This window comes from Marmota marmota, unplaced genomic scaffold (assembly GCF_001458135.2).
Source record: "Marmota marmota marmota unplaced genomic scaffold, marMar, whole genome shotgun sequence".
NCBI classification, from domain to species: Eukaryota; Metazoa; Chordata; class Mammalia; order Rodentia; family Sciuridae; genus Marmota; species Marmota marmota.
Window position 1 is genome coordinate 1280081 of NW_026000130.1, and position 14693 is coordinate 1294773.

At 39.1% G+C, this 14693-nt stretch overlaps 1 protein-coding gene and 1 non-coding gene across 5 annotated transcripts in view; both read left to right on the top strand.

Moving 5' to 3' along the window:
- The window catches only part of Chek2 (checkpoint kinase 2), a 42495-nt gene that overhangs the window by 8074 nt on the left and 19728 nt on the right, over positions 1-14693 (top strand). For all 4 annotated transcript variants that reach the window (XR_007341228.1, XM_015500228.2, XM_048784949.1 and 1 more), the window contains exons 3-7: positions 2160-2284; positions 2401-2548; positions 6891-6981; positions 10188-10296; positions 14551-14604. Coding sequence is in view for 3 of the 4 variants with exons in the window: in XM_015500228.2 (XP_015355714.1) it covers positions 2160-2284; positions 2401-2548; positions 6891-6981; positions 10188-10296; positions 14551-14604 (527 nt within the window). In the remaining variant the exon portion in view is untranslated. The remainder of the gene's footprint in view (positions 1-2159; positions 2285-2400; positions 2549-6890; positions 6982-10187; positions 10297-14550; positions 14605-14693) is intronic.
- On the top strand, positions 8787-8861 carry Trnav-cac. The gene has a single exon. It is a non-coding gene; the product is annotated as a tRNA-Val (tRNA).

Here is a 14693-nt window from a genome sequence, read left to right on the forward strand (position 1 = left end):
CACCGTGCCCAGCTTTTTTTTTTTTTTTTTTAATTATAGCCATCTTTGTGGATGTGAAGTGACTGCATGTGTAATTTTGATAGATCTTTCCAAATTATTCTCGCTAGACAGTTGTATATAATTTGTATAAATTATGTTCTTCCTATGTTCAGTTGTTAGACCAGGACGCAAGAAAAGACCACTGACTCCAATTAAAATCAAATTAAAGCAAGCCTATTATTTCAACTGGCCGGGCTGCCTCTCCCCAAAACGGCGGGAACAAGACAGCACCCCAGCTTTCCTGCAGCCCAGCTTTATAGCCCAGAAAGTTACACAAAGGGGCGTTACAGATAACAGAACTCTGACAAGCATCACACTAATGGTAGTTTACATGTTTTGCTGGCCCCAACATCAGAATTTATGAGGACCATTAGAGCCTCAGAGAGGGTCGTTGTCTGGCCAGGGAAGGCCAATATTTATGAGGTGTCACTAAAGTTTCAGAGAGGGCTGCTATTTGGTCAGAGAGCCAGGCATGGGTGAGTTCAAGGCACGGGCAGGCATTCCAAGCAGGTTCAGAATTTGCAGTAATTTATAGTAAAGCCGAAATTATCTTTTCATGGCTTTGTGGCAAGATGGCTCCCAATTTTAAGAAAAGATCAAGTTGGGTCTATCACAGTGTGTGAAGTACCTGCTCTTCCAGACTTCTCGCTAAAACTGTAGCATGAGACTTTTGGATTTTTATTAATCTAGTAGATAAAACATAGATACTTAATATATTTTTAGTTTCAATTTTGAGTTAACTTGGCCATCTTTTCATGTTAGTGCCCTTTGTATTTTTTTCCTTATAAATTGTTTCTTCATATCCTTTACTCATTTTCTCCAGGTTTGTCTTTTATTGATTTATAGAATCAATAGCTTCATTGGGGAAGTTAGTCCTTTGTGATATGAATTGCTGATAATTTCCTCATTGTCCCAGGTGCTGGAGCTTTATTTATTTATTTATTTTTGAACCACTGGGGATTGAACCCAGGCGTAATTTTCTTTTTTTTGAGAGAGAGAGAGAGAGAGAATTTTTAATATTTATTTTTTTAGTTTTTGGCGGGCACAACATCTTTGTTTGTATGTGGTGCTGAGGATCGAACCCAGGCCACACGCAAGCCAGGCGAGCGTGCTACCACTTGAGCCACATCCCCAGCCCCCCAGGCATAATTTTCCACAATCCCTAGTCCTTTTATTTTTTACTTTGGGACAGGACTTGCTCAGTTGCTGAGGATCTTACCAGATTGCTGAGGGTCTCAGTAAATTGCCCAGGCTGGCCTCGAACTTGCAATCCTCCAAGTCTCAGGGATTACAGGTGGCAGGATCACACCTAGCTGGAGCTATGCTCCTATCAAGAGTCTCATGCTGCCCGCTAGGCTTTATGTTGTCCCAGGGGAAGGGGGGGTAACTTCCAGTCATGGCCTGTATGTAGAGTGAAATAAAGCAGGGTACATTATCCTAACAAGTGGGTGGTGAAATGGGAGGCTGCTTATATAGAAAACTGAATGAGAGATGATATTTGAGGCCAGACACAAAAGGCAATAGGGAATGAGCCTTTTGGGTAGTTAGGGAAAGGCCACAGAACAAATTTCTCCTGGCTAGTGGGGCTGGGTGTAGCCAGCAAAGGAATAGGAATCCAAGGTGAGGCTGGAATGGAGGCGAGGCCAGACCCTGGGCATCAATCGGGCCATAAGGAAGAGTATAGTTTTTATATTAAATGTGGTAGGAAGCCTTAGGACGGGAATGAGCAGAAGTTATTATATAGTATTTTCCCAAGTCATTAAAATTACTAAGTTTTAATGACTGCATGTTGCTTCATGGTTATAGATTAGCCATCCCTTATTAAATCGTAGAACTTTGTGTTCCCCACCCATGCAAAGTTTTTTAATTATTTTGTTTTGTGGGGGTGGGGAGTCCTGCTGAGGATTGACCCAGGGCTTTGAGTATGCTAAGCATGCCTTGTGCTACTGAGCTATAACCTCTGGCTCCTCCCCTCGAATTTTTAATCTTATAAACTTTTGATAATCAAATTTATAGATTGCCACCTCAGGCTGTTTTCCTACAAGTAGATTTTGTGGGCAATTTTTAAAGGTGTTGATACTTGCAATGTAACAGCTCCAGCATGTGCTTTTGTATTGCAGAGTGTGTTAATGACAGCTACTGGTTTGGGAGGGATAAAAGCTGTGACTATTGTTTTGATGAACCACTGCTGAAAATGACAAATAAATACCGGACGTATAGCAAGAAGCACTTCCGGATTTTCAGGGTAAGTGGCAAATGTTCGTGTACTTGGGAGAGCTGGTAATCTGGTCATTGCTCTTGGATGTCTTCCAACTATAAATCCCGCTGTTAAACTTTGAAATAAAATGTTCTCTATTTTAGGAAATGGGTCCTAAAAACTCTTACATCGCCTACCTAGAGGATCACAGTGGGAATGGAACCTTTGTAAACACAGAGCTTGTAGGGAAAGGAAAACGCCGTCCTTTGAGTAACAATTCTGAAATTGCTCTTTCACTATGTAGAAATAAAGGTAACATTATTATCTTATGTTTACTGGATTTTCTTTCCCCTCCTGTGTAAAAGGAAAATTAATTTTGTGAATTTATAGGACACCATTTAAGTGAGTAAAATTCAGTTAGCATGCAAGATTTAATCCTGTTGCCCTAGTTGCCTTTTTAAACCATGAAAAAGTTCTATCCAGACAGATTTTCTTAGGTTTGATTGGCTTTATTTAAAGCCATGTGTTGTCAATTGAATTATCTTATTGGTTAAAATAAATTACAGTTCTTAGATTGATTGTTATGCCATATCTGCTTTAGATATATGTGTTATTGTTGTTGGAGGCTATTAATTCATCCTCCTTCCCTCTCTCCTCCCTCGCTTCCTCTCTCTCTTCCTCCCTCATTCTTTCCTTTTAAAAATACCTTTATTTTGTTTATTTATTCTTATGTGGGGCTGAGGATCGAACCCAGGGCCTCGCACATACTAGGCAAGTGTTCTCCCGCTGAGCCACAACTCCGGTCCCATCTTTTCTTTCTTCATTTCTTCCATTTATGCATTTCTGCATACATTCTTTGAGCTCCTTTTACATGCCAGGCATTAGGCTGAGTGTTTCTCTAAGAGCTCAATTTAGAGCACTCAGCTTTCTGTTCTTTTTTTCTTTTGTGATTCTGGAAATCAAAACCCAGGGTCCATGCAGATATTCTGCCAGTATGTTACACCCCCAGCCCACCTTCTTGAATACCACATAGTTGTCTTGTGCAACTGAAGCTGTTGATTGTTATCAGGTAGCATTTTATAAATTTTATAAGACATTTTAAAAACATTCACTTATGAAATTTCATGAATATCATATCTAAAACAAACAGTTGTCACTTAGGGCAGAGTCTGGAAAGAATGATTGATAAGAAAAATTGATAATTGACCTGCAGAATTAAAAGTAGCTCATAGTGATTTCAAATCTTGGAGCAAGAGGAAAACTCTTTTTTTTTAGTATTTATTTTTTAACTGTAGATGGACACAATATCTTTATTTTATTTTTTGTGGTGCTGTGGATCGAATCTATGGCCTCACACATGCTAGGTGAGAGCTCTACCGCTGAGCCACAGCCCTAGATCAGGAAAACTTTAAATCTTTAATTAATAAACCACAGAACTTCCCGGAAACCATCTGAGAGCAGAATGATTTGGAGAGAGAGAGAGTATTTGTATGTATTTGTGTGTGTGTGTGTGTGTGAGAGAGAGAGAGAGTTTAAATATAGAGGTTCACATAAGCACTCTTACAGATTCTGATTCAGTAGTTCTAGATATTTAAAAAATCATAGCAGGAGCTGGGGTTGTGGCTCAGTAGTAGAGCACTTGCCTAGCACCTGTGAGGTACTGGATTTGATCCTCAGCACCACATAAAAACAAATAAATAAAATAAAGGTATTTTGCCCATTTACAACTAAAAAAAATATTTCGAAAAATCTCAACAAAGCCTGGCATGGTTGTACATGCCAGTAATCCCAGCTACTTGGAGAGACTGAGGCAGGAGGATCATAAGTTTAAGGCCTGTCTGGGCAGCTTAGTGAGACCCTGCCTCAAAATTTAAGGAGAGGTTGGGAGTGTAGCTCTGTAGTAGAGCATCCCTGGGTTTGATTCTTAGTACTGTGGTGGTGGTCTTGGGGGGAGTCCTTAAAAAGGTGATTCTTGTGCAGTCATCTTCAGACTGACATCTAGGAACTGTAACTATATTAAGCATTGTAAAGTGCATCTAATTATTTTTGGTGTGTGCAGTTGATCCTGGGACCTTGTGCTTGTAAGCACACACTGAGCTATCCGAGTCTCCAAAACTGCATTTTATGATTGACAGTTTTCCCTGTTTCCGACTACTTTGTGTTCTGTCTGATTCTTATAGTTGGGGCAACTGCAGTTTTTGCTTTTTTTGGTCACTTAGCAGAGGAACAGTTGGGACAACATTGGGTCTCTTCTGGTCAGGCAGTGTGCCACCTTTTGCCCAGTCATCTAAGGGACACCTTTTAAATTTTTTCTCTTTTTTAAATAATGAGAAAAACTTTAATTTGTTTTATTTGACATAAAACTGTATGTATTTGTCACATACAATACGATGTTTTAGTATATGTATACAGCATGATGTATATATGTATTGAGACATCACATGGTATCCCATATGTATGTACAGTTTTTATGCATGCCTGTAATCCTAGCAGCTCAGGAGGTTGAGGCCGGAGGATTTAAAATTCAAAGCCAGCCTCAGCAACTTAATGAGACCTGTCTCAAAGTAAAAAAATTCAAAAGGGCTAGGGATGTGACTTAGTTGTTGAGCACCCCTGGCTTCAAGCTCTGGTTGTTAAAAAAAAAAAAAAAAAGTATGTGAATATACTTAGTTCACATTGACCCCCACAATTACCTCACGTTATTAACATTTTTGTGTGTGATAAAAATACTTAAAATCTATTTTGGTGATTTTCAAGAAGATAGCATGTCATTATTAACTATGGTTGTTGTAAAACAGATCGATTCATTTTTTTTCTAATTTGAACAAAGATGTCATATAGGTCAAAGGTGGCCCTGATAATGTAGACCAAACAGGTGCTCTGTGAACTTGCATTTAGCCAACAGATGTTTTCTTTCTTCCTTTTTTGTTTTGCATTTTATTTCTAATTTTGTTTTATTATTATTTCTTGGCTCACAGACATTTTATTAGATGTTTGCCAATTTTTATAACTTGAAAATTTAGATTTTTTTTTTTTAAAGTTGGCCGTGGCGAGCCTACAGACCTGCAACCTGGGGATCTGCAGGCACTGAGTAGAGGCTGCCTCCTTTGGTTGGGGGATTTGTTTCCCTGTCAAAATCCTCACTTCTCCATCTTAACCTTAAACTCAACCCAGCTAAACTTGGGTGCATTTCCCTTCCTGGTTTGTGTGGGGAACTGTAGTCTCTGAAGCAGACCTTGACATTTGAGGAGAAAAGCATTCTTAGAATCCCTCAAATTCCCCTATTTCAGATGCCACTGGAACATATAAGTTCATAAATAGCCACAGGTATAAAGGGGGATTCATCCCTGGGTGGACATCAGGGAAGTGTCAGCTTCCACTGTCTTTTCCTCAGCCTGGAATCACGTGCACTCAGGTGACTGGGGTCTGTGCCAGAGGCTGGGTCTTTAGGTTGGTGTAGGGAGGGCCAAACCCTTCACCTGAAATCTCAGAAACTCAAGGGTCTTAACCAATTTCACTCTTTGAAAACATTATAGGGGGCCGGGGTTGTGGCTCAGTGGGAGAGCTCTTGTCTAGCATGCAGGAGGCACTGGGTTTGACCCCCAGCACCACATCAAAAACTAAATAAACCAAATAAAGGCATGTGTCCATCCATAACTAACAGTATTAAAAAACAGACAAAATACAACAACACAACATTATAGGCAGGTACAAATTTATGATTGGTGGCTTTGTAGAAATGAGATGTCTCATAACTGAATGCATATTTGGCATTGATGGGATTGTTGAATTATTAAATGAACAGTTTTATTTTTAATGCAAATGTTATATTGAGGGCATTTCAACATGTAGCTTTAAAATATACGGTGATAATACTACAAAGTGTGGATGGGACAAGTGGAAATGTAGTGTTATGTGTTTCTTATGTACAAACTAGTATAAATTATATATTAAGGCAGAGTAAAATGTGAGGCCTGGGGATGTAGCTCAGTGAGAGTGCTTGTCAGCACACGCACAAAGTCCGGGTCTAATCCCAAGCGCTTGAGAAGCAGTACTCCTGCGGCTTGAATCTTGGGCAACTAGGAATGCATCCTCTAATCTACCATTCGAATCTCCCTAAATGAGTGATTTTATTTTTTGAGATACAGCCTTAAAAATGTAGAAATAAAAGGGATTAGTTTAGACAATGCTATTTAACTTTACAAATAGGTTCAAGATGGTTTGTACCATAAAATACCAGATAGGTCAAGGTAGAGATGTCTGAGAGAGGATAATATGAGTGTGGTCAGTACTGGCCTGTTTTTAAATTAATTGCTTTTTGGTTCTGGGCCTATGGTAATCTGCATGGGTATTTTGTATTAGTGCAATTAATTAATATTCTGAGGTCGATGAATGTGAGCAGCCGTTATGTTATAGGTTTCCTATACTATTGTGAGCTCAATGCTGTGTATTTCCATTGAAGGATGATATTTGATTATCATTTCTCAAGGGTTTATAACATGCCTTTGCCTAGCTAAATAATTCCTTCAGGGTTATGTGTTAAATATAATCAAAAACATTTGTCTACTATTCCATATAACTATATTTTAGAATTAATTAATTTTCTAGTTGTTATGAATTAATAAGCACATTTCTGCCCTTTTTATCCCCTTAGTTTTTGTATTTTTGGATCTGACTGTAGATGATCAGTCAGTTTATCCTAAGGAATTAAGAGATGAATACATCATGTCAAAAACTCTTGGAAGGTAAACTTTTTTTCTTATATAAATTGAAGTTCACTTTTTTTCTATACGTTTGTCATTAGTTTTTCATTCCTGATTTTATGACATTCATAATCTGTTCATAATATAGTTGTAGGGAAACTATTTGTGATAGGTATATTATTGATTGATATGATGATGATCAATTGAAATGAACTCTTTCCTTACAAATTTTATTGACAACTTTTTTTTTTGGGTTCTGGGAATTGAACTCGGGGATACTTTACCACTGAACTACATCCCTAGACCTTTAAGGTTTTTATTTTGAGATAGGGGTCTCATTAAGTTACTTAGGGCCTCACTAAGTTGCTGAGGCTGGCCTCAAATTTGTGATCCTCCTTCCTCAGCCTCCTGAGTCACTAGGATTACAGGCATGCACTACCACACCAGGCTTGATGATAACTTTTTAAAAGCAGCTTTTAATGAACTATAATTCATATACCATGTAATTTATCCTTTTTTTTTTTTCTTCTTCTTTTTTGTAGTCCTGGGCTCCTTGATGCACCATAGTCCAGTACCATGCCCCTATCCCCAGGCCTAATTCATCCTTTTAAATTGGTTGTACAATTTAGCATGAGACTCTAGGTGCAATTCCCAGCATGATAAAGGGTACAATTTAGTGATTTTTACTATATTCACAGAGTTGTGAAACTATCACCATAATCAGTTATAGAACATTTCTATCACTTTCCCCAGTGTATATTTCTGCACTGTTCAGAATTTGTACCATCTTGGGACATGAAGTAATACAACTGTTGAATGTAACCTTGGGCAAAGTTCTCAAGACTTTCAGATTCAGACCCTTTATGCTCTTAAAAATTACTGAGGAAAGGGCTGTGAATGTGGTTCAGAGGGAAACACTTAGCTAGCATGAACGAGGCCCAAGGTTTTATTCCAGGCACTGAAAAATAATTAAAAAATAATAAATAAACCATTAAGGAGCACAAAGAGCTTGGTTTGTGTGGCCTAAATCTACTGATATTTCCTGTACTAGAAGTTGAAATTGAGATCAGGCATGGTGGCGCACGCCTGTCTCCTAGCTTCTTGAGAAGCCATGGCAGGAGGATCACAAGTTTGAGGCCACTATGGGCAGGTGTTCAAACAAAAACGTGTACACAAATGTTTATAACAGCTTTATCACAGTGATGAATTCTCATTTTTTCATTTTTCTTTTGTTGCTTGTACTTAGAGTTTAAGGAACTATTCACAAAAGGTAGAAACACCCAAATAGATGTCTATCAAAAGATAGCTGGTTAAACCAGATGTGGTATTTCTACATAATGGTAGATCATTCAGGTATAAGAAGGAATGAAGCTGGGGGCAGTGGCACATGCCTGTAATCCTAGCAGCTTGGGGAGGGAGGCTGAGGCAGGAGGATTGTGAGTTCAAAGCCAGCCTCAGCAATACAGAGGCGCTAAGCAACCGTGAGACCCTGTCTCTAAATAAAATACAATATAGGGCTGGGGATGTGGCTCGGTGGTCAAGTGCCCCTGAGTTCGATCTCTAGTACCAAAAAAAAAAGAAAAGAAAGGAAAAAAGAAGGAAGGAAGTAGCCCGATGCTATGTTATGCCTGTGTGTGGCCTGAGTGTGTGTCCTAGCTCCCTGGGAGGATCACTTGAGTTATGGGTTTGAGACTAGCCTGAGTACCATAGTGAGACCCAGTCTCAAAAAAAAAAAAAAGAGAGAGAAAAAGAATAACGTGCTGATAGATGTTTCAAGGCCTAGATGAACCTTGAAAGCATATGTTAAGTGAAAGAAGCCAGACACAAAAGGCCACACACAGGGGACTGTGGATATAGCTCAGTTGGTGGAGTGTTTGCCTCACATGCACAAGGCCCTGGGTTCAATCCCCAGTACCCAAACATACATACATACATACATACATACATACATAAAGGCCACACAGGATATGACTTCATCGTTGTGACATATTCAGAATAGGCATATCAGTGGAGACAGCAGATTAGTGGTTGCTGGGGATGGGGAGAATGGGGAGTGACTGCTTCATTGTGTAACAGGTATGGGGTTTTCATTTAGGCTGATGAGAAAGTTCTGGAACTAGATGGTGGTGGTTGCAGAGCATTGTGAATATACTTCATGTGACCAAGTTGTAGACATAAAACAACTGGTAAATTGTCATGTATATTTAATAAAACAAAAAAGTGTCTTGGTAAACCCCTCACCTCACTCCTTCAGAACCAACGGTAGTTATAGTAGTCTAATAATCCACTTCAGGCAGATAATGGATAACTGATACTTTGATGGCTGTTACCTTGGGCTGAGCCAGACTATGGAGAACTGATCCTACTTAGGATTAAGAGTGTGTTGCCTGACATCCTGGATAAGCATTCCTTCCTTATTAGTAGTATCCCAATTAATTTGAAATCCTTTAGGAGAGCAAGCAGGTTAATTGTGCAATACTTTTGAATTTGATGTAGAAAGCAGTTCTTGCTAAATCAACTGTTTATGTACACCTGCCCTCATACCCAAGGGCTTTATCTTTGAGCTACATCACGAGTCCTTTTTTATTTTGAGACCTCACTAAGTTACTGCGGGTCTTACTAATTCTGAGGCTGGCCTCACACTGTGATCCTCCTGCCTCAGCCTTCCATTGCTGAGATTACAGGCATGTGCCACCTATGCCCAACTCTACTTTCTTTTCTTTTTTTTTTTTTTTTTTTTGGCTTCTGGTGCTGGGGATGGAACTCAGGGTCTTACACATGCTAGACAAGTGCTCTACCATGGAGCCAGCTCACCAGCCCCTCACTTTCCTTTTAAGACAGATGGTGAGGACAGAGAAATGTACCAACAAAAGTAATTCATGTACAGATTCTGTTTTCTTGTTTGGGGGGTTCCTTTTTGACCTGCGATGACTCTTGCAGTGGATGTCTCTGACTTCTGAGATAAATTTCTCATTTTTTTTATTGTCTTTCTGATCATTTCACAATTTGGGGCTGTAATAAGATTTATTCTGTATCAGCTCAGAACTGGTATTTGGAGCTGACTTAGTGTGGTTGGATGCCCCACTTACCTTTCACCTTGGTGAGGTTTCACTGTGTCCTCTGAAAATAGGGACAGTAAAAGGGTTGTTTATACAGACTATCTTAACTTCTAATGGTAGAGGAAGATTTGGGCACGGTGGGTCTCATGATTAAAAACATCCCCCATATCACTCTGTTTTTCCTTTTAGTGGTGCTTGTGGAGAGGTAAAGCTGGCTTTTGAGAGGAAAACATGTAAGAAAGTCGCCATAAAGATCATCAGCAAAAGGAAATTTGCTATTGGCTCTTCGAGAGAGGCAGTAAGTACCTGGGTTTCTGGCTGGGTAGCTCTGCTTTTTCTTTTTTTTTGATACTGGGATTGAACCCAGGGGTGTTTGACTGCTGAGCCACATCCCCAGCCCTTTTTATATTTTATATTGACACAGGGTCTGGCTAAGTTGCTGAGGCTGGCTTTGAATTTGCGATCCTCCTGCCTCAGCCTCCCGAGATAATGGGATGACAGGCGTGCGCCCTTGCGCCCAGTGCAGCTTTTTATAGCTTCTTCATAACATCCCCCAAATCATTGTGAGATGACTGTTTTCAGTCTCAGGAACAACTGACTGCTCAGACAGTAATTTGTGATTGTCAAAGAACATTGAAAAATTTAAGCATCTTTTGATTAATCTAGAAATTGTTACTTATAGATAATTTTGTTCCAATAATTTTTTATTGTTTATTCCAGTTCAAAGTTGTTGCAAGATTGTTTTTACCATATTTGAAATTAGAGAGTGACTGTTACAGTCTTATAGCTGTTTTCAGTTTTCCTTTCTCTTCTTTCTTGGTTCATATGAATTCATGTTTCTCAGTGGTTCAATTGTGTAGTATTCAGCTGGGTATTCTGCTTTTCCATGAATGCAGGATAGCATAGACTTTTCCCTTAGCACATTCATCCCTTGTGATAACTGACTCTTCATTTCATCAACTTTTTTTTTTTTTTTTGGTGCCGGGGATTGAACTTGGGGGCACTCGACCACTGAGCCACATCCCCGGCCCTATTTTGAATTTTATTTAGAGACAGGGTCACTGAGTTGCTCAGGGCCTTGCCCTTGTTGAGGCTGTCTTTGCACTTGCAATTCTCCTGTCTCAGCCTCCCAAGTTTCTGGGATTATAGGCATGTGCCATTGCTCCTGGCTCATTTCATCAGCTTCTATCCTGATTTTTACTTTTGGTGTGCAGTCCTTTCAAAGGGTTAATTAAGCTACTCTTCTTTTTTTTTAATATTTGTTTTTAGTTGTACATGGACACAATATCTTTATTTTTATTTATTTATGTTATGAGGTGCTGAGGATCGAACCCAGGGCCTTGCGTGTTCAAGGCAAGCACTGTACCACTGCGCTACAATCCCAGCCCCTAATTAAGCAACTCTTATGTTCATAGCACAAATGAAACTTATTGAGGGTTATAGGGTTCTAATGAGAAATTAAAATAAAAACCTCAGAAAACCTCAGTGTGAGCCTGTCACGAGTGCTACACTCCATTCTGACCACTGATTTTGACAACAGAGGTCAAAAATGTAAAATCCCCAGCAACCTCAAAATAATGTATCATTGTGGCTCATTCTACAAATTGGTGATCTTCTTTCTGACTCCAAGTTTTGAAGTATAAAAAACCAGGAGGCAAAGAGCAGTAGCAGTGTATGTGTTTACCCAAGGCTGGTTTTTTACCCACGCCTTTCCCACCTCGTGTGACCCAGAAGGTACTGGGGTTGTCCAGTGTCAGCAGAAGAGCAGCAAGGGATGTGCAGATGTGCTTTGCCTCCTTTAACTTGAAGTTGGGAGGCTGTAAGGAGGACTCTGTAAGGTGCTCTGGATGATCCTGGGGACAGATTTGTAGACTTTGTCAAAGTCATCCACAAAGAAGGAGCTGTCCCAACTTATGATGATTTACTCAGCCGTTTCTCTGGTTGGTCATTTAGGTAATTCCTAGTTGTTTGCTCTTTTGGGTAATGTGCCAGTGAGTATCTTGTTATTTATGGGTTAGTTTTAAATTTATTTTTCCTTTTTTTTTTTTAATGTATTATTTTTTTATTTAGTGAGAGAGAATTTTTTTTTAATATTTATTTTCTAGTTCTCGGCGGACACAACATCTTTGTTTGTATGTGGTGCTGAGGATTGAACCTGGGCTGCTCACATGCCAGGCGAGTGCACTACCGCTTGAGCCACATCCCCAGCCCTTTTTTTCCTTTTTTTTTAAAGATATATTTTAGTTGTAGATGAACACAATACCTTTATTTAATTCATTTATTTTTATGTGGTGGGGATCGAACCAAATGCCTCACACATGCTAGGTAAGTGCTCTATCTCTGAAGCTATATCCCAGCTCTGAGTTTCATATTTTTAAATTTTAAAATATTGAAATTATTTCTCCATAGTAGCTATTCATTTAAATTTTTTTTAAAAATAATTTTATTTTATTTATTCATTTTTTTATATGGTGCTGAGGATTGAACCCAGTACCTCACACATGCTGGGCAAGTGCTCTACCACTGAGCCCCAGCCCCAGCCTAGTAGCTATTCATTTTATTACATTTTCTGCAGTCCACATTCACTGTAGAGGTGAAGTAGCCAAATACATTGATTGATCTGTCCACATGTGACTGGACAAAGTGATAGAAAAACAGCCCCTAATAATATTTTTCTTTGTGGTCAATTGTTTCTGGGTGGTCTTATTATTATTATTTGTAGTGCTGGGGATTGAACCTAGGGCCTTGTGCATGTGAGGCAAGGACTTTACCCCACTGAGCTCTATCCCCAGCCCCTGGGTATTATATTTTAACATTCTTTAAAGATCTTTTTCTTCCCCTCGAGACAATGCTGTTCTTGCATAGCAAGAGGAATTTCCTTTCTGTGTTCCCTTTGTTATGGATATTTTCCCTTGTGATTCTAGATTTGCTTCCCATTTTGGGGAGAAGAAAATATCTACCAGATTGTTAGAACTGAGAGTAAAATTTTACTTCTTAGTTTCATTCTGGACTCTTTGTGACCTCTCTCTTTTCAGAGTATGTACACCCTGGTGTGGTAATGAGTAATGGATTACAGGAAGTGGCAGGCTTTAAAAATTAAACATCTGGGGTTTCTTAGCAGAAGTCCATTCTACATAAATATGTCACTTTATATCCTCTTTGCTTGTGGAGGGTGTAACCTGGGAAATGGGGTTATTTAACTCAACTTGCTCTCTAATTTTGCGGGGGATGGGATGGGACAAGGTCTCACCATGTTGATCAGGTTGGCCTTGAATTCCTGGGCTCCAGCAGTCTTCCTGCCTTAGCTTCCTGAATAGCCGGGGCTGTCTGGCTTCTCTCCAGTGAACATTGTCAGCTTATGGTTGAAGTTGGAACTTTTGTCTGCTCAGAAATTTTACCTGACATTTTTTTCATACAGTTTCATTAAACATCTGCTTCTTCATGGACTTCATTTCTTTCTTTCTTTCTTTATTTTCTTCTTCTTTTTTTTTTTCTTATCAGGGGCTGAACCCCAATTTTTACTTTTTATTTTGAGACAGGGTCTCACTAGGTTGCTTAAGGCTCACTAAGTTGCTGAGGCTGGCTTTGTGCTCATGATCCTCCTGAGCCAGTAGGATTACAGGTGTGTGCCATCACACCCGGCTCTTTCATCATTTTTTTTTTTTTTAATTTTTTTTTTGTAGTTGTTGATAGATCTTTATTTTATTTATTTATACATGGTGCTGAGAATCGAACCCAGTGCCTCACACATGCCAAGCATATGCGCTACCGCTGAGTCACAGCCCCAGCCCCCATCATTTTTAAAAAATATTTTTTAGTTGTAGTTGGACACACTACCTTTATTTTATTTATTAATTTTTGCGTGGTGCTGAGGATTGAACCCAGCGTCTTGCATGTGCTAGGCAAGCACTCTATCGCTAAACCACAACCCCAGCCCCTCTGTCATCATTTTTATAAATGTAAATAACTCCATAGTTAATGAGATAAGTATAGCTTACTGGCTACTGGTTACAGATGCAAACAATGGAAACACATTTCTCTGGCAGTGGAACTATGGGTAATGTCTTCCCTTTATTTTTTTAATAAAAAATAAAGGGAAGACATTACCCACAATATCTTTATTTATTTTTATGTGGTGCTGAGGATTGAACCCACTGCCTCACACATGCGAGACAAGTGCTCTACCACTGAGCTACAGCCCTAGCCCATGTCTTCTCTTTTCTGAACCCTAGTTGCTCCATTTGTAAGATGGGGGTAATTATAGAATCCTCTTCAGTTGAGGATTATGAGGCTTATGTGAGATGATTCGAATGAATAAAGAGCTTAGCACAGGGCCTGGGCATTTAATGAATGCTTATAATTTGCGAAGCACTGTGCAGAATGATTTTAGGTGAGTTATTTAATTCATTGTATTTTGGGTCTGGGTTTCTTTGTATTAAATACAGCCTGGTTTGGATCTCAGGCAGTCAATTAAGTATAACCGTAACATTTTTAAAATATTGGCCATTATTGTTATTATTAGTAAACTCTAATGTTTTTCTGTTTATTAAAGGATCCAGCTCTCAATGTTGAAACTGAAATAGAAATCTTGAAAAAACTAAATCATGTAAGTATTGCTGTAAGACATGGCTCATATTTAAATTCATTTATCTCTAAATATGGAAGAATATCCTCCTCCTCCTCCTCCTCCTCCTC